This window comes from Parasteatoda tepidariorum, chromosome 3 (genome assembly GCF_043381705.1).
Source record: "Parasteatoda tepidariorum isolate YZ-2023 chromosome 3, CAS_Ptep_4.0, whole genome shotgun sequence".
In the NCBI taxonomy this organism is placed as follows: domain Eukaryota; kingdom Metazoa; phylum Arthropoda; class Arachnida; order Araneae; family Theridiidae; genus Parasteatoda; species Parasteatoda tepidariorum.
In genome coordinates, this window is record NC_092206.1 from 56,298,107 (window position 1) to 56,317,777 (window position 19,671).

At 30.0% G+C, this 19,671-nt stretch overlaps 2 protein-coding genes across 2 annotated transcripts in view; one reads left to right on the plus strand and one right to left on the minus strand.

The window, feature by feature from the left end:
- The window catches only part of LOC107449813 (forkhead box protein O), a 111,313-nt gene extending 97,853 nt beyond the window's left edge, over positions 1-13,460 (plus strand). The window contains exons 2-4 of the mRNA XM_016065471.3: positions 5,607-6,085; positions 6,894-7,194; positions 7,771-13,460. Coding sequence (XP_015920957.1) covers positions 5,607-6,085; positions 6,894-7,194; positions 7,771-8,361 — 1,371 coding nt within the window. The 3' untranslated portion in view covers positions 8,362-13,460. The remainder of the gene's footprint in view (positions 1-5,606; positions 6,086-6,893; positions 7,195-7,770) is intronic.
- The window catches only part of LOC107449808 (general transcription and DNA repair factor IIH helicase subunit Xpd), a 363,770-nt gene that overhangs the window by 251,506 nt on the left and 92,593 nt on the right, over positions 1-19,671 (minus strand). The window lies entirely within an intron of this gene.

Consider the following 19,671-nt stretch of genomic DNA (forward strand, 5'->3'; position numbering starts at 1 on the left):
TAATTTTAAAAGATAATATTTAGTTAAAAAATTGTATAAAAGTGTGTATTATAAAGGTAATTTAGTATATAAGAAAATTATTTTAATCAGCATTGTTTTAATAATTTTCAATTCCGTAAATTCGTATACCTTTTGATCCTAACTCGAGTATTTTATGTTAGTTCATTTATTTTATGCTTACTTAATTAAAGGTAAATGTTATGTAAGCCGTCCAGGTAGTATCTCACTTGCATTAGTATATATATTTTTAATTAATTTAGATATTTTTTGCATTTTTAGACATTTTTATGATTTACTTTTTATTTAAAATTAAACTGATTTTGTGTGAACCATAACACCATCCATACATGTTTCGATGTTAATGTAAAATTTTAACCATTTTATCGTGCAAATTAATTTTTTTTTTATTTTCTATGCGCGATACTAAAGATAAACTTAACAAAAACAGGATCCAATTTGATACTCTTTTTGTTGCAAAGTTAACAAGCACATAGCTCTTATGTTTAAATAATTTTTCTTAGAGGTGTGTTTCTATGTTCTTAGATTTACTTCAAGTTTATCTTATTTTATATTTTATAACCATCGTTGAGCAGCCGATCCAATTTTTTGGGTGTACAACTGCTTATGTTCAACTACGTAGCCTTGTAATTTTGAACCTAATCCAGAAGACAAGGGAATTCCTGGATTAAATATTGTGAGAAATTTGTCTTCGTGGAGGACTTTTTGATGGGACTCTAACCCATGATCCGTCTACCACTGAGGATATTTTACGTCAGCACTGTGGTCGGTGCAAGCCATCGCTGGGATTCGAACCCGGTTCACCTCATGGGAAGGCGAACGCTCTACCTCCTGAACCCATCACGGCTCTTACTCCAAGTATCATCATCTTTTCACCAACAAAAATAACTTCTTTTTTTCACAAAAAAATAAATAAATAAATCTTTTAAGTATGAAAAATAAATCAAATCGCGCTGCTGGGGCAAAGAATATACATATGTTGAAAAAAATTTCAGTCACCCTTCATTCTACGTATTATATTAATTCTACTAAACTTCGTTGTCACAAAGTGTACGAAAAATATCGCATATTAACATTCTATTAACGTTTTCTTTTTGTTTTTTATTATTACCAAATTATCGTTTCCTTCAACTGCCCAAATCGTTGTGCATGTTAGAATTGCTAATGCACATCCTCCGTTGCTATTTTTTTAAGGAGTAATCTCTACCGATTCCAATGAAGGATATAAAAAAGGGGCTGTTCTTGTAACAGTGACTTCTACCTTGACATTCTGTCGAATCTCCATGGCCCTCACTCAATTGGGTCACCGAATGACCTAAAATAAGTTCTTTTGAGTACTTTAAAGTAAGTCGTCGTTTTTATCCTACAGCACGTCATAGATATCACTTTTACTTCTCTTCCTTCTGTCATCTTTATATTGAAGGAAATATTTTATTTTTTTGTACTTTGTGCAATATTGAAATTTATTTCAAATGTATCGTGATACATTGTCAGAAAATATCGATATATGACATTTTATTTTTCAATTAATCGCACCTATGCAAAGCAGAGCTAACTCACCATGTCCTTGTACTTGGAATCACTAAAAAGATTTTCTCCTAGTATCATCATGCAAGAGCCGACCGTATTTATCGTGATATTTATCGATAATCATGATAATATCATGTCGATAATTACTAAAATATTATCGCAGGTAATATCCGTTGCTCTTAATAACGATAGCTCTATTATTGTAGTCAAGCGCGGTATTAACATTGCCAATAATAATCGTATCGGTTTTCAGCTAAGAACTATGTTTTACGAATTGCTTCCTGGTGTTTATGTTCATTCTATAGTTTGTTTTTGCCTTTAATTTAGATGAATTAAAATATGTTTTTTACCCATAAGCTTTTTTTTTAACAACGTACTAAATTTAACATTAAACTTCATTGATAAAATGAAATTTACAACTTCATGGAAGTTAAGAGGCAAAATTTTTTCATCAAAAAAGTTCATTCATAAAGATAAATGAGTGCAAAATTTTGAGTATTATAATTGCGTTGCAATAATAGTTATTGCAATATGCGTGGTTTTTTGTTGGGATTATTATATTGTTTACTAAATTTTAGAATAAAATCCCGCTTATGTAAATACTTTCTTAAGGGTCGTCTAGTAGGGCTGAAGAAGTCTAATTTTATTAAAAAGACCTACTTTTATTTTTAAAAGTCGGCTTTATTTTTTTTAAATTTCTATCTTATTCACTATTAACATATGTGTATTTAAATTCAATTTATTGATTACTATTCTGTAAAAAAAAGTAGTTAAAAATTTTGTTATATATGATGCAGCAGGTGTCTAATACTGCAACAAAGTGCAAAAATATATATAAAGGCATTTTTTTTAAAAAAAAAAAAATTTAGCCAGCTTTTTTTTTTTTTTCTTAGTGTTATAAACCAGAAAAAAACCTACCTGCTTTTTTTGGCCTGGTTTAAATTCGGAAACCTTGTCGTTTAGTGTCGTGCTTTAAGTTCACAAAATTTTGTCAGTACAACAAATTACAGTAAGTACTAATTGTCTTCGCGGTATTCACGACATGTTGACGTGTACTATCCATTAAATGTTATTAGCTACCTATTAATGTGTGTGTTATCTAAAAAAAAGTATTATTTTGGTAACATTAATTTAGATATTGCATGTCTAAAATTTTTCATGACCTATTTCTTTAGACCAATGATGTTAACACTTTAAGTATTTGGGAAGATGTTTTATTTCGAATTATCTATATACATTCTTCTAAATTAAAATTGAACATGACATGCCTCCATTTCCTTTACCCATCACGCTATTCCTATTGTAGTGTACCCATTTATTTTTTCAACATATTCCAAAGTTATAATTTCTCTTGCAAATACTTTCCAAAATGTCGATTACTTAATCGATAACATCTCTACTTGCTCCACTTGTGAACTATCACTGTCTAATTCAGTAATTCTATTTTTTGTACTAGCCGACCTAAAGAGAAACCTTTTATTGTAAAATTGCTCTGTTAATAAGTTCTTCATCGATAGTTGTGAAAAATCGTTTTTTTCCAATTTATATTAATGGCTAGAATGTTAACAATGACTTTAAATTAGCTGAAAACTTCTGATGTGTCATTTCATTTGAATATAAGTCTAGTTCGGTAAAGATAAGTGTCATCTTGATATCGATATAACTGTGAGAGGTTTTCTCTCTATGTGACGCTTGATCCATGTCTTCTGGGTTGGGTTCAAAATGACGAAGTTGTACAGTGGTATCCGCAAATCCTTTATAAATCTGCTATTCAATGCTAAGATATTAAATATTAATTGACTGAACGTTTCAACGTTTTTATTATCGATTATTCAAAGTTCAGGACCGTAATCTACCAATATTTTCGGACAGCCCCAAAATTTTTTTTGCACCTCCGTTACATAATCTGAAGAAGCGTGACGCTGAATTACCTCTTCAAATTTATGACCCACATCTACAATAATTTCTTCTCCCTCTGTTAAAATTTTGCATGTACATTATCCATTTCTCCGAATCTTCAGATAATAGAGATAGGCATTTTCGGCAGGAAAAATTTGAAGCACGCATCCATTCTGTCGATAGAACAGGGGGTAGAGGATGCGGGGGTGAAATAGATTCGATGTCCACTCCACACGCCATAAGATCATTACTGACCTGTTCGAAACAGGTTGTGTCCCCCTGATCGATGCTTCTCCCAATACATCATTTACTTCAAGGGTTTATTTTAGTGAAACAAAAGCGAATACTTAAAGGGGTGTCTCTTTGTAAAAAACCTCTACACAATTCACCCCATTGACATTTACTACTCAAAATTTTAGCTTCCATATTTTTTACTTCGATATATTCTATCATTTTAGGGTGCTCCCTAATCATATATGTATCATTTTTTTTCTTTCTAATCCTTGTCAAAAATGGTGTAATATATGCTCCTTAGGAGTCACACTCTGACGAATCATTAAAAACGCTCTATACCGCAGGAGAAACCCTTTACAGCAAATTCTCTTCGGGGAATTACGTTCTGGGAAAGTAATCTTACAATAATTTGTTTTTATTTTGATATCGTGTAAAAAAAAAAAATTCTGTATTCAAATATTGATGGTTTGCTCTAGATTTACCTACACTCTCCCTATCCCCATTAAAAAGTTCTCCCTCTGTGTAGCATCCTCTTATGAGTTTTTTTAAAGCATTAAAACCCGTTTGATTGCTACAGAAATAGCTAAGTCGTTTCTTCATCTGACAGTTAAACTAGTTTACATGTTTTAAGTCCCGCTATACTCAATGGTGATTCGTCAAATTCTGACAGCGTTTTTGTTATTTTATCTCTATTTGTAAAAAAAAAAAAAAAAAGTATCATTTTTGATTTTAACCCCTAAAGTGTCTTTTTTTGATTTTACAAATGACAAAAATGAACGCTTTCGTCTATTTTTAAAACAAACTAACGAATTTCCTTGGAATATCAGCTTTCTTATGTTTCTATATAATTACTACTTATACAATTCACATCTCTTTTTTCCCAAGTTCTTCAATTTCATTTATCATCATTTAATCTCATAACTTTTAATACATGAATAAATTGTTTTCTTCATTCCAATAAAATTATAAGTAAAGCGTATGACGCATTAAGCAAGAAAAAATAAGCGATGTAATCTTCTCTTACATACCAAATGCATGAAATCGTATGCGTTGCGCAAGATAAGGAATGAAATGTATTCATCGGCGAAAGCAATATTTTGTAACAAATAAGCATATCATCATCTATGTGCTGCTATGTACTATTTTATATAGTATATAGAACTCTGAGTGACAAAAGGTGATATTTTTCTATTCCCAGCTTTTCCATTCCTTCTAAGCATTGCCGTTTATTTGATAGATATTTCGTCCTTTATGCACTAAATTTTTATTGACGCATATCGGACAGATGTCTAGGATATATACCGTTTTCTTCTTTATCCTAGATTCATATTTCCTTTTATCGGTTCCTTAATAATTTCGGTCCCTTAATAATTCGAAAATAAAGTATTATCTGAACAATAAAAATAATATTAGTTATTTTGTTATTTATAAGAATGTTCATCGTAGGCTCTGTCGTCATATGTAATAACGTTTTTTTTATTTATTTATTTTTTTTTTTATATTTTTTTTTTTACTATTGTTAGTTAAAATGACACCTTTTCATGAATTTTAAATTTTTGTCCATCTTAAGCTAGTGCTATATGCTAATTTAAAAAAAAAATGACGATAAACATAGATTAGTATGAAAAAAAGTGAAAACAAAAAGTGTTTGAAATAAGCTTTTTTAATATTTGAATAGTTCCTTCAACGCTACATTGCATTGCTCATAAAAGTATGCAAACATTAATAATTAAATACTGGTTTTCATGATTTTTATCTAGGTTGACCAAATTGGCGAATAACAACACCTTATACCAATATTCCTTACTTAAAAATACATATATGTATCGAAAGTGATCCATGATACAACACTTGTTTTTTTGTAAATTTTATTTTAATGTGTAAAAAAAAGATTATGTATCTAAAAAAAAAATTTCTCATTTCAGAATTCCATACGACACAACCTGTCACTGCATAACCGTTTCATGCGCGTCCAAAACGAAGGCACTGGCAAAAGCTCATGGTGGATGATCAACCCTGACGCCAAACCTGGCAAGGCTGCTCGGCGCAGAGCTACCAGCATGGAAACGCAGAAATATGAAAAGAAACGCGGCCGAGTAAAGAAGAAGGTTGAAGCTCTACGAAATGGTGCTACTCCGAGTCCCAGCTCATCTGTTTCAGAAGGCCAGGATTTATTTCCCGATTCGCCAGTCCATCATGGCTTCCAGCTGAGTCCTGATTTCCGTCCGAGGGCTTCATCCAACGCCAGCTCATGTGGTGGTCGCCTCTCACCCATACCGGCCGTAGAATCAGACATCCAGGAGAGTGACATGCCATCTCTGGAGCCATTGTCATGGAATACTGATATGGTGCATCTTGGTGGATACGATCAGCAGTCAGTTTCTTCAGGCAATGGGATGGACAGGTATCTGAACCCATTCTATATGTGTTATGATTAAAATATGATTATTTGAAGTGAAATTATTTTCTTTTAAAATTAACCAACTAAGTTCAGTAGCATTTGTTAAATGTCTGAAAGGCGTTTCATGTCGCCAGTATCTCAAGATGTCCGTAAAATGATTTCTCAGTAAAAGCATAATCTGTGTTTAGCTATATAAAACGTATGTGTTTATTGAGTAACCTTAGATATCTTGCTCGATCCTCTGAAAAAGGCTCTATGTTAATGACTTCATATACTGCAATTAATAGATATTATATTTATTACAACATTCATATTTTCGTATTTTCGATTTCTTCTCGTGCCCAATGATTTACAAACTGGTGTTTCATGGTAGTCAGTTGCATTTCAAATATGGGCTAAGAATATAATGGTTTGATTTTTATATAATTGCAATTATTATTTTTAAAAGTTATCTACAAATATTTAATCCCTATCGTCTTTCAGTTTTTTTCTGTTAATTTAATCTAGAATAGAAATTCCATCTGAAATGGGTTAAAAATTGTTCATTATTAAGATATATGTGTGTGTAAGGCTAATATCAGAGATTCTGGTTTATAACATAATCGAAAGAGTTATTTTATTTCTTAAATACATGGTTTTTCATAAATGTATAAAAATGATATAAAATAATAACTGTTAGTATTTTGTTCGGAATTACCAAAATAATAAAAGTATTGTTTTTATTGTAGTTATTATGTACTTGAAGTAGAAGATTTTGTGATAAACTATGTATCGCTCAGTGTTTTCTTCAATAGTTTTGCTTTTATTGCAGATTCACAACTGATCACCTGGTGAAATCTCTTACTGAATCGATGAAATTGCGGAATGGCTCTGGTGGTGAAGCAGACAGCTTTTCAAGATTAGCTGATTGTGCAGTCAAACCTATATCTAATGGCAGACCATCTCCTCAGCAACTTGGATCTGGTGGGAGTTACACACTGAATTTCAACCCTCACTATGGCAGCAATGGTAGTCTCAATCGAAACACTGGGGATTATCGACCACCTGTTTATCAACAACAAGTCAGCCCCGATCAAATAAATGCTATAAAACGGCCTCCTGCTCAACAACAGGTAAGCAAAATCTGCGTTTATTTTAAAATATTTTTAATATATCGTGTTTCTAATTTTTAAATCGATATTTTCTGTATTGCCTATAAGCAGAGATGTAAATATATCCTTAGCGAGTTTATGTAAATATGCACTGTTATAATATACATTCACTAACTGTGAATATATAATTAATATAATTTATCTATTTCGATAACTATGGCTGTACTTATTCGAGATTCATGTACAGCCTTACACTATGATTTTTATTTAAAAAATAAAAAAAACATTTATATAGATAATTTTCATTTCGATTAAATGGGATCAAATGACCTCATTTTGTATGTGAACAAGTAACATCTTGAGTTTTGTTAGAAAAGCAAATGGTAAAGTCATTGAAGTAGCCTGTGAATATGTTTCCAAAACGAATGTAAAAATTTATTTGGAGTGTATTTCATGGCTTATTTGTGCTAATGTTATAAATAAAAAAAATTAAAATTGCACAACATCTACATTAAATATCAATATATGTTTTTAAAAAATACATTTTTTTACTGTCCAGTTTGCTTCTTGTTTAATGTTCATTTTTCCCCTTTTTAGGTGATAGAATCGGTCAATGGTAGATCATACACCTTGACTAATCTCCAGAGTCTAAACAACCAGCAGCAGCAGACAATGCAGTCCTCTGCACAACTTGATGGAATGCAGAGTTACAGGCAAGTTTCCTTTTTAGACAGTGTCGATCCTTTAATAAGGAGTGTAACGCAACAGCCACACCAACAGCAGTCATTGTACAAAGAAATGAAGGAAGAACGTTTATCACCACTGCTTGCTGCATGTGCAAGCACGCCACAAAACCCAGCTCCTTCTTACCACCAACACATGTTAAGTCAGCAACAACACATGCAACCGCAGCAACATCATCTTCAACAGCCATCAGCTTCTGCTACATCTCTAGTAAACACAGCTAACCATGTAGTGCTAACCATGTACAACTCCTTTCCACAGGATCTGGACATCGAGCAACCTTTTGGTGGGTTGGAGTGTGATGTGGATCAAGTCATTCGCCATGAACTCAGTGTTGATGGCAATTTGGACTTCAATTTCGATTCAGCATCCATGAATGGATCATCATCGAACTCGCAGCACCACCAGGCTGCAATCACATCCACTCGCTCATGGGTGCATTAGTTATTGCTTTTGAAATATCGAGACAATATGGTAGTTGGATAGGAAAATGGTGATGATTTCCCCCTTCCCTATACATATATATATATTTTTTAATTGGAAAAAGGTTGAATTGTTTAAGAATTACTTAGCTGATTATCTAAATTAACATATGTGTCTAGCTAATAGGCACATTGGCGAAACTGATTTTCTGCGTTACAAAAACAATATTTAATAAACAAATGAAAGGAATATTTAAATAATTTCCCATTGATGGGTCTTAAAAAATCAAATTTTGGCGACGGCTGTGCCCAATTCTTATTCATTTGGTAAAATGTTCTTCTAGAAATGGGAAAAAAAGTATCTTACGAACTATTCCTAGAATATCTCATTATCACTCTTAAAGGGTTGGCATATGATATTAATGGGATAAGTTTTGACATTGATGCTAATTTGGTTCTCCAAATTAAGTTATTTACGTAAACACAAGTTTAATAGTTTTCAATATCGAAAATAGTAATTGATTTTAAAGAAAATGTAATCTGGGGGGACAGTACATAAGTAAATGAAATTTAAGTTTTCTAATTTAATATAAGTATTTGTCAAAAAGAGACAAAAAAATACCGAAAACTTTTGTTGTTCGTAAAGTTAATAAATATTTCTAATTTTGTTTCCCCCATTAAGATAAACGTTAAACCCACTGCGTGACATGTTTTGGTTTGCAGTTTCTAAAATATTGCTTACAAGGGGTAGGTTATTTTTTCCAGTCCATTTTAATAAGACCCACTTTTATGTGCTTTTGCCTCAGAAAATACTAAATCGATTTTAAAAGACCTTATATTTATTATATATTTTTGTGTCTTCTGACTATCGGCACGTTGTTTTTTCATTTTCAAATATTGATGTCTAAATTAAATTTTAAGTCAAATTTTAGAAATCATCTTGTTAAAATATTTAGCAAAATTAAAATTTCTAAAGAAAAAAAATTAAGAATTCGTTTAGATTCGCTAAAACCAGTTTTTTTAAAAAAAAAAAAATCATCCAAAATCGGTTATATTTTTACGAAATTTAGAATAGGACGTTCAGTCTCCCTTGAACAGAAATATATTAGGAAGACTTATTCTAAATTTTCACAGATTTTGTTAAATTTTTTAGATATGCCATTCTCAACAATTCTTCCTTTTTTTAATTTATTTTTAATTTGTCGACTCCTGAATTACAAAGTGTGTTTTTTGTCTGATAGAATGAACACTTATCAGCGTCATCGGGTGAATTAGAATAAGTGCGCCTGGTGCTATAAAAAAAAGTGATCTTTATTTTTTGCCATACTACAGACTGATTCATCTTATATATACAAATATATATATATTCACTTGAAAAGTTTGTTGGTGTTGAGAGTTCTACTGATTTATTTTCAAATAATGCGAAAGAAAAACTTTCCCAAGTGGAATTATCCACAAATGGTACTGTTAGTTTTCAAGTGGAAGAAATGTACAAATTATTTTTTTCTTTTCCATTATGGTTGTTGTTGCACACCTGTGCATTTTTCAAAAAAATGAACTACATTAGCAATCGGAATTTTCGCTGCGAATTAGATGCGTTTCCATCGAGTAAACAGCTGTTTTGTAAATATATATAAATATGAAATAAATATATATATCTATACATATATCTATCTATATATATATATGAGAAGTTAAAATGACGATAGTATAAAGCCTGATATCATTTTATATCAAGTTTAAAAAAGTAAATATCATTTCTTTAGTTGTATTTAAACCATTTTCTTTCACGTTTTCTTTTACAAAACTTTTAGTCCTTGTTTGTTATGATAAAATTTGTAAAAGAAAACTGAAAAGGAAAATATCTAACCTATTTTCGTAAGATTTTTAAGAACTTTTTTTTTTGTTGCTTTGTTTCCCAAAAACTTAAATGAGATAAGAAAATTTAATAATCAAAAATAAATTATTTAAAAAATAATATGTTTGTTATAATTATATGGTTTGCTAGATTATGCAAGACAAATGATTTTTTATTTATTATTCAAATTTATATTTTAAAAAAATTGGATAGATTTAAAGCAAATACTTTTAATTATAGCATTTATTGTCAATATTTTATTTTAATGATACATTTTAGAATGTTAATACAAAAAAAGTTTTAAAGTTAGTATGAAATCAATCTATTTTAAGATTTAAGGTGCCATTTTTAATGATACCAGCTTTAAATAGATATGTAGATTTAGACAAAGCTAATCATTGTGTGATTCAATTAAATATGTAGAAAATATATTTATTATCCATCAGATTTCATTGTATATGTAAATCTTGAATGTAATATTTTGCGAGACTTATTTTCCTCTTAAATTAGAATTCTTAATTTCATGTACATTCATAATTAACAATAATTTATAGTTTGTTTGTTTTTTTTAAAAAAAGTTTCTGAGATGATTTTACTAAAACTTGTTAATATTTCACATTACATCGTATGTACTTACAGGTAAGTATATTTACTCATAATTATCTGGCAGTATAATTCGTGAAACAGAAAATACTTTTTGTGTGCCATATCAAATTTGTCGCTATGAAATATTTAACATTTTCTATAAACTTGATAAATTTTCATCATACGAAACTACAACTTTTAATTGTTTTATAGCTCATTTTATTCATTCTGATATCGATACATTACATACTATCATTACTTAACTTAAAATCTTGAATTTGAAGTAAATAGTGAGAAAAGTTTCATTGACGAGATGGTTTTTATTTGAAACGATAATCGAATCAAAAGTGTGATAAACAAGTAGTAGTGCTATTTCAAATTACGCTCTGAGCTTGTTAGTATTTTAAAACCAAAGTGTATAATAGTTCTTTTTTAATATGACTATTGACTAAAAAATCAGTTAAATATATTTATCTTTTTTTAAGACTTGATATAAATTTGGAAGAAAATATTTTTTTGCATCATTTATTTGCGGTGAGGCAGATAGGTTTAGTCATTTTTGATTCAGCTCTTTAGACCACAGTTTACCAAATAATAAATAACTTTTCCAATCATATGTGCCTACGAATATAAAAAAAATTATTGAAAAAAAAAGTGTGATTTCATACGTGAGTTTTTAATAATTCACAAAAAAAGGTGCTATTGCCATATAAACATGTATTCATAGATAAAATGTATAACTAGCTGGATTAGATTATCTATTTTTCAGTAAACTGACGGGAAGGAAAAAAAAGTTTAAATCTTGAAAGAATATATTTGTCTTGGATAAGTTGGTCTCATGAATCAAAACTATTGCACAGTATTTTTAACCTTTTTTATTTGTTGCTCACTTATTTCTGAGAAAAATGGATCAAAAAAAGAGAATGGTGCAATTTTTTATAATCGCAAAACGAAAAAAAAAAATCAAAATTTAAAAAGAGATTTAATTACCTTTGTTATTATGAAGAAAGAACGAAAAAAAATCAAAATATTTTTGTTGCATTACAAAGAATCATATATATAAAGTTTAATTGTGTCTGTGCATGTTGTGTGAAGCTATTTGATGTCATTTTCCTGTGAGCTTGTTCAATCTACTCATTAACTACGTCCATTTGAGCATGCATATCGGGCACTTGTAATGTTCTTTGATATGGGCTCTGTGATGTTTGTTGTCATTTCATTTAAGATCATAGATTTAGAAATAAGGTGTTCCTCCTCTGTTGTTTGGACATCTCTTTGTGGCCACACTATTGCTGGAGGGAAAAAAAAGTCCTCTTTGTGTTTTTACAATTTATTTGATTTTTAAGAATCACATAATTGTTTTAATGAAAATTAAGTATTCTGTACTTATTAATTTTGAAAAAAAATTTACCATTTACATGGACATTTTAAATAAAAAGAAATATACATCATCATCTAAATATTTATTGAATGTGCTTTTTTTTACAATTTATTTAAAATTTTTAAAGGAAAAAAATATGCTGTAATATCTAAACGATTTGGTTTTGTTTCACTTTTTTTCCTTCAGTTTTTATAAATATCGCAAACATTTGAATTAAAATAAATAGATTATTTCTTATTTGTTGTTAAAATTTTAATGTAAGTAAATTCATATCTAATATTTCACATTTACTAGTTCTATCTTTTTTTGTTTATGTACCATAAACAACTGAATATTTATCAGAATTTTGAAATTATGATATTTCAATCCCAATTTTCAATTTACTGTTAAAAGATATTCTTGATTTTCTATGAATCATTGGAAAAATATTCCTCAGTTAAAGAAATGATATAAAATATAAAAATGGTTCTTTTATGTAATTAAATTAAGATGTGTAAGTATTAATTGCCAATGGTAAGTTAGGCGTTATAATATTCATCAGCCGGGGTACGAAATGAGTTGAATTTCTAATGAAAGAACAAAAAAAGAAAATCGATTTTAATAAAGGTTGATGCCGAAGTAGATTTTATTTAAATAAAAAATAATAATATTTATAGAATCTTTCTCTCCTCAAAAAAGAACCATGGAACATTTCCTTTAATGTCTATTTTAGATTTCTTTTTGCATTTATAAATGTGATTTCTTCAACAATTTGTTAAAATCAAATTTAATGGATTTCTTTTTCTTTCGGCTGTGTATATATATTAAAAAAATAGTTTTTTTTCCTATTAAAGTAAAAATTGTGGCCACAAAGAGGAAAGCGGGTCGTTTAAAATATGACATATTTTATGTAATAATGAAATATGATTGTGAAAGTTCGGACTCTAGGATTAGTCCGAATTTCTTTTTTGACCGAGAGACGTAATAGTGAGTCCTACTTGAAGCTTCTTCGTGAAGCAAAATTTATTGATCTACAATGATTTTTGATAATGTTAAAAAAAAAAATGCTATCTTCTGTATTGCCGTAGAGAGAGACGAAGATAAAGAGAGAGAATTTTAAAAGAAAATATGTAGATCGATGTGTCAGAAGAGCGTGGATCGTGGACCTTTTGTCAAATGAGGATATTAAAAAAAGCTTTTACATTTAGTGTGACTAAGTGTTATACTGTTGTTCATGATTGTCCTTGGCCAAATTATAAAGCACACACACATTGTCATTTATGTCAAGGTGATTAAAATGTTTTGTGAAAAGTTAAAATGTTGTCTGTCTTGTTTAACTTATTATTCACCCATACTCCATAGAAATGGTATTACACAGTACAAAGTCACTTATCGTACTAAATTTTCATTTGTTATTTACATGTGTGTCAGGGTAAAAAAAAAACTCTTTTTTTTCATAACACTAATAAAAAAAAGTTTTTTTTTGAAATTCACAGAGTTAAGTCGATAAAATATTATCAAATTGAAACATATTTAAATCTATCAAAATTGGCTTCTTTTTTTTGTCAGTAAGTTAAAAACGAAAGTTTTAAACGTTTTCTAAAAATCTATTACAAAAAATTAGTTTTTAATATAAAAAACGGAAAGTTTCGATTGATAAGTAACAGGAAAAAAAAATTTGCACGAAATGTGTAATGTATAGGTAACCAGAAATATATATATTGCAACTTATTAGAAAATGAACATTTAAAAGTGCCTTTTATTTAAAGTGTTACTTAAAAAAAAAAAAAATTTAGAAGTAAAGTCACTTGAAAATTTATTAATGACTTCCTTAGAAAAAAGAAAGTTGTACCAATTGAGAATAATCCTAACAAAGTAAATATTTGTAACAGTAATTAGAGTTAAACCTATAAATACAGATAATTTTTGTGTGTAATTATTTTAAATGTTAATTAATTTTTTCTTAAAAATGGAATATGAATAAAAAAGGCTGTGTTTTTAAGGGATGGCTGCTTATTTTTACAAAAAGAGCAAAGACTGCATATTTATGGGGATCAAAGGACGGGCCGCCCTTCTATAAACGTTCAGGGAGAACATTGATAATAAATATACACCGAAGAGCCATTACATTATGACCACCTTCAGCCCTCAAAACTGCTAGCACCCGCCGTGGCATTGATTCCACAAGGTGCTGATAGGTAGTCTCAGTTATCTGGTACCAAACGCTCACCAACTAGTCCTGCAATTCCCTCACATTGCGAGGGGGTAGCGTGGCAGCACGAATTTGGTTTTCCAAGTAGGACCACAAATGCTCTATTGGATTAAGGTCAGGTGAATTTGGGGGCCAAGACATGACTTGAAAGTCACTGGAATGTTCCTCGAACCAATCCATGACGATTCGACCCTTATGACATGGTGCATTATCCTGTTGGTAAACACCATCCCTCGCAGGAAAAACTTGCCCTGAATGGGTGAACCTGGTCTGCAACTATGTTCAAGTAGCTTACAGACGTCAGGGATTGTTCTATGAGGATTATGGGTCCTAATGTGGCCCATGAAGACATGGGCGAGCCCATTGTTATAGATGGAGGGTGGTCGTAAGGATACCGCATCATGGAAAAGTTACCCAGCTCAATCTTAGTGTACTTTGACCCACTGAATTCTGAAAAATAAGACATAATAAAATTAATTAATGATGTATTGTTAAAAAAAAAAAGATCTATTCAAAATTGTTTAGTCTAACTTACTTCTACAAAGCTCTTCATGCTTGCAAAAAGTCAGAAAGATAAAGTCTTAAAACTATGAAGTGAAGTGATAGCTTTTCATTTTTATTATTTCAATTTATGCATACGAATTGAGTTGAATTACGAAGAAATCAATAAAGTAGTACTAAACGAATACAGACATAAATAATAAAGCTAAAATAATTCCTATTTTTTTATGCATATTTATTTATTATTTGTTACCCTTCTCGGTGACTTTACGTTATAAGATTAAGTAAAGCACGTATTTAGTAGTTTATCCCATCAATATAAAGATTTCTGTATTCAATATCATCATATTGCAGTTGCTCGAGGCAACTCATAATATTTGAAATTTACCACAATCAAGCTACTTTCTCTGTACTTGTATCTCCGATATGCCGTAAGATATCTGTCATAAAAATATGCATTATTGGTGTAGCTGTAGTCGATCAAATTTACCCGTGAAATACTTTAAACTTATATAAGAAAATGTCAGGTACCAATTATAATTTCACCAATTGCCATGATGCCAGTATTGTCTATTAAAAAATTAATCAACACTGGTATCAATAATATGGCAACTTTTTTACTGTTCCCCCTAATTTTGCTTTTTTGACCATAGCGTATTTTTATTTCAAATCGGATCAATTATCAAAATTAATTTAGCATCATTGACGTCAATAATAGGTTGTCGATTTTTTACGCGCTCATAAACGAATTAGTAACATAACTTATTATTTTACTTCAGTTAGTAACTATTACCAAAATGGTGTTTTTTGATGAATCTTCAATGAATTAGTTTAATCTCTCCAGGCATTTCACCACAATTTTTTTTTCAATTTCCATTGATTTTAAATAACATAGTTTCATAGTAACACGTTTTAAAAGCATAACTATGAACATGAGGTTTCCAATAGCCTTAGTAATACTAATTTGATGACGTAGTTCGCTACCACGATCATGTTGTTGATTTAGATAACCTGGCATAAGGAATGAGCAATAATTATTAAAGAACACGCGATAAAAAACATCTTTTATTAGACTTATAAACTAGCAAATATCACTTATGTTATCTTTAAAATTTGTTGATAAAATTAAATCATCTATAATTTATTTTAAAACAATGGATTCCGCTAAGGCAATGAGAAAATTTCATTTTTTTTAATGTCTCTAAATTAAAAATCCGGCATCGCAATTTGTTTACAATTGTACTCATGTTATATGTCGTATTTTTAGAGCTTACGGTGTACTCGCAATTCGGCATAACTACAGACAGACTCGTACATAAATTCTTTATTTCATATGGGTATAGGTTACTGACTTTTGCTAATACAGATTTACCGATCATGCTAATTTTAATTATTTAAAATATTCATTGCAAACGCTTACGATAAATTTCATCTTCAAATGTTTAAAAAATAATCTCATATTTCTGTTTATATCTTTCCACGTTTCTTTTTTAAAGCTGTTTCTGGAATAAAACTCTAAATTTAAATAATTGCCTGAAAATAACATAATTAAGAGATTATTTTACTTTTTGATGAAGGTAATTGTAATATTTTATTTGTCTACATAGTATACGGTCACACGAAAATAAATTTATTGAACTAGGGTGTTTGTGTATCGTTTTTCAACTTTTTTTTTTCAAAGCAAAATGTTATACCCGGCAAAAGTGCTCAATTCACATGGACATTACAGATATAAAAAATTTTTTAATTCAAATTATATTTTTTGTTAGAAGTATTGGCATGAAATTACCAGTAAGAGCACGAAAATTGCCGCAAATTTTAGTTAAAGCGGTCATTTTTTGAAGTTAGGAAGTAACACTTACGTTGAAAACTGACTTTTTTTCATAATCAAAACATAACTTAAAGGAACAGAAATGCCGCATCAGGAAGTAAAAAAAAAAAGGTACCCAAATTCAGTACCACTTGCAAGGTGGCTAGCGATTCAGAACTCACCATGCATAGGTGATGTCTCGAATATCTATGCGGAACAAGTCAACTTACATGTAGAACCAGTTTATCTAATATGAATAGAAATATTCTGGCAAATTTTATCACAAATTTGGTTTTAAATTGTGTTGTTGTTTCTAATCCCCAAGAGGTCCATCCCAATTAGACCAATTCCATAAGTCCAAAAATGTCCAGGAAGTCTAAAAACAGATGAGGTTGGAGCTAAATCAGTCTTCTACCTTTGGTGCTCCAGGTCACTTTAGGCCAACAGAAGCTGTAACACTTCCCCCTGTACCATGAGTCTAGTTTTAAATTGTAAATTTGGTAAAGCTTTGCCTAGAAAGATAAGTCAATTTCCTGATACCATATATACACTCTTACTCGAAGGATGTCTCAACAACCAACGGTATTAAATAAATGATATCAAAAAACTGAACCGGGAAGATATTACCTGATAAAAAGCTTCATTCACTTCAGAAATAAGTAAATAACAATCTACACGTTGTTTCAATTGTTTCCAAAATAGGCGCCCATTAATAAGACTTGCCAGCCTTGAGTGGGAATAAACAAAAGTGATTTTAAATAAAAAATGTAATATTAACCAACAAAAAATGATAAAATAAAGAGAAACGGAAGATAAAAAACTGCAGTAGCTCAGAGAGAAAAAATTTTTAGAGTGCACAGTGGGCCAGCATCCAAGGTTTCGTGGCCAAAATTAGTACTGTCAAACCCCGCTATAGTGAACCTTCAAGGGACCGAAATTTATGTTCACTATAACCGGGAGTTCACTATATCCGTTCTGCAAACAATTTTAACTAATGGTCTTAAAACTCAGTATAGGTGTTTATTTTGAAATAGACATTTCAAAATTATTTTTAAAAAATGAAGAAAAAATTCAGTCGAAGACAGGAAAAAGTTCATTATATCCAACTTCCTCACTTTTTTAGTTCACTATATCCACAAAAAATAACATTATGCGTGTATATCAAGGCACGGGACCGAACATTTCGTTCACTATAGCGGGGTTTGACTGTATTTCGATAAAATTTGTTTCAAAATTTGGGGTTTTTTATTTAGGAGTTTTTATGTGCAGGTAAATTGAATTCATAATTGAAATTTTGAAATACGCTAAAAATACCCAAGAAAAAACAAAATGGCGGCTGAAATATGGCGAGCAAAAATAAAAAAAATAATATAGTACGTTTAAATAATTAAATATAACAATGAAAATATAATAATTTTCGTAATTGTATATTAAAAATGAAAAGCAAATTATATTTCCGAAGTAAAATTACAAAATAACGCGAAAACATGAAAAAAAAACATAATTTTTGTTTTTCGGTATATTTAGTCCACCTTTGCAATACTGGTAAAATGGGAAAGGTTTTTTCGATAAAAGAAACATCAAAGAAGACAACAAAAAAAAGTTTAGCTAATTACCTCGTGGAACTTTTTGGAACTAAGTTTCTAAAGTCATTCAAGCATTGATAAGATATAAACTATATTGATAATGATAAGATATAAACTATAAGTTTGTCAAGAGTATTAACTAATCCAACAAATTGTACTATAATTTCAGACTAATTACTCTGATAAAAATTTAACAGAAAGGTGAAATTCCTATATGTATTTCTGAAATAAAAATTTAAAAGTTACATTTAAAAAAAAAAATTTTAACATATTTTTCATTAGATTGTACTCTTGTCGGTCCAAAAAGTAAATTATAATATTTGGAATGATTATTAAATTTTGGAATGATATTAAAACTGCCTACACATATTTTAGTTGAAAATTTAATTTTTGCCTTTTGGCCAAAGATCATGGTCTTCTGGCCCACAGTGGAGTGGCAAATCAGAGTAAAATGCATTTCCATGCGCTATGGAGAGATAACGAGGAACTAATTTTGTTAACAAAGGAATCAGCATTCATACGAATAAAACAAGATTCCAGGGCATCAAGATGAGATGATGTGACTGGTATGAAAATAATTTTGGCATTGTCGAAATTAAATTTATGCCCAAGATTCCAGCAATTGATGATTTCTCGTATTCTTGATAACGGACATATCGATCGTGACTCCTAAATCTAACTTAAGTGCGTCTAATTTGCCCAATGTAGCCAAGGTCGCGCTGACAAGGAATATTATATCAGTGGACTGAATCGTCTCCTACTTACAGTGGCAGTACTTACATCGACTTATGTTGACAGCATTGTAAGAAATTCTTGCCCTCACAAAACTATCGGTAAATTAAGTTAGTGTATGGCCTCCTCGTTTAATTCATTCTTTCCTTTGGTTCATGGAACTGACGGTACTATACACGATTTCCAAAAGAATAGTCAAGTTTTCAGAAAACAACATTCATCAATAGATTTAATGCCATACAAAAAAACAAAAAAAGAATTCTTAAAGGATACTTAAAGAATACTTAAAATTAAAACATCAGTAAAAATCCGTTTGTTTATTTCCTCTTTATTTTGATTTTATCTTTCTTATTTTCATCGGAATAGTTTATTGTTTATTTCGATTTTTCACTAAAACTGTTTAGGAATTTGATCAAAACACTTAGCTTTGTTTAGGGAAATCACCCCACAAAGTTGTTATTTTAACATATCTACCATGAATTGATCATCTCCCTCAGGGATTCGATTAAATTTATATTTCATCATCTCCCTGCCACATAAATTTTTCAGAGAAAGCACATTTTCTTTTTTTGATTTTGTGACTTCAAATATCGTGTGCACAAATTGGTTAGCATTTTTAAGGTTTGCCCTAGAACTATCAAGATCACACCATAGTAGGTGAAAACTGGATTCCTAAATCAAAAGTTAT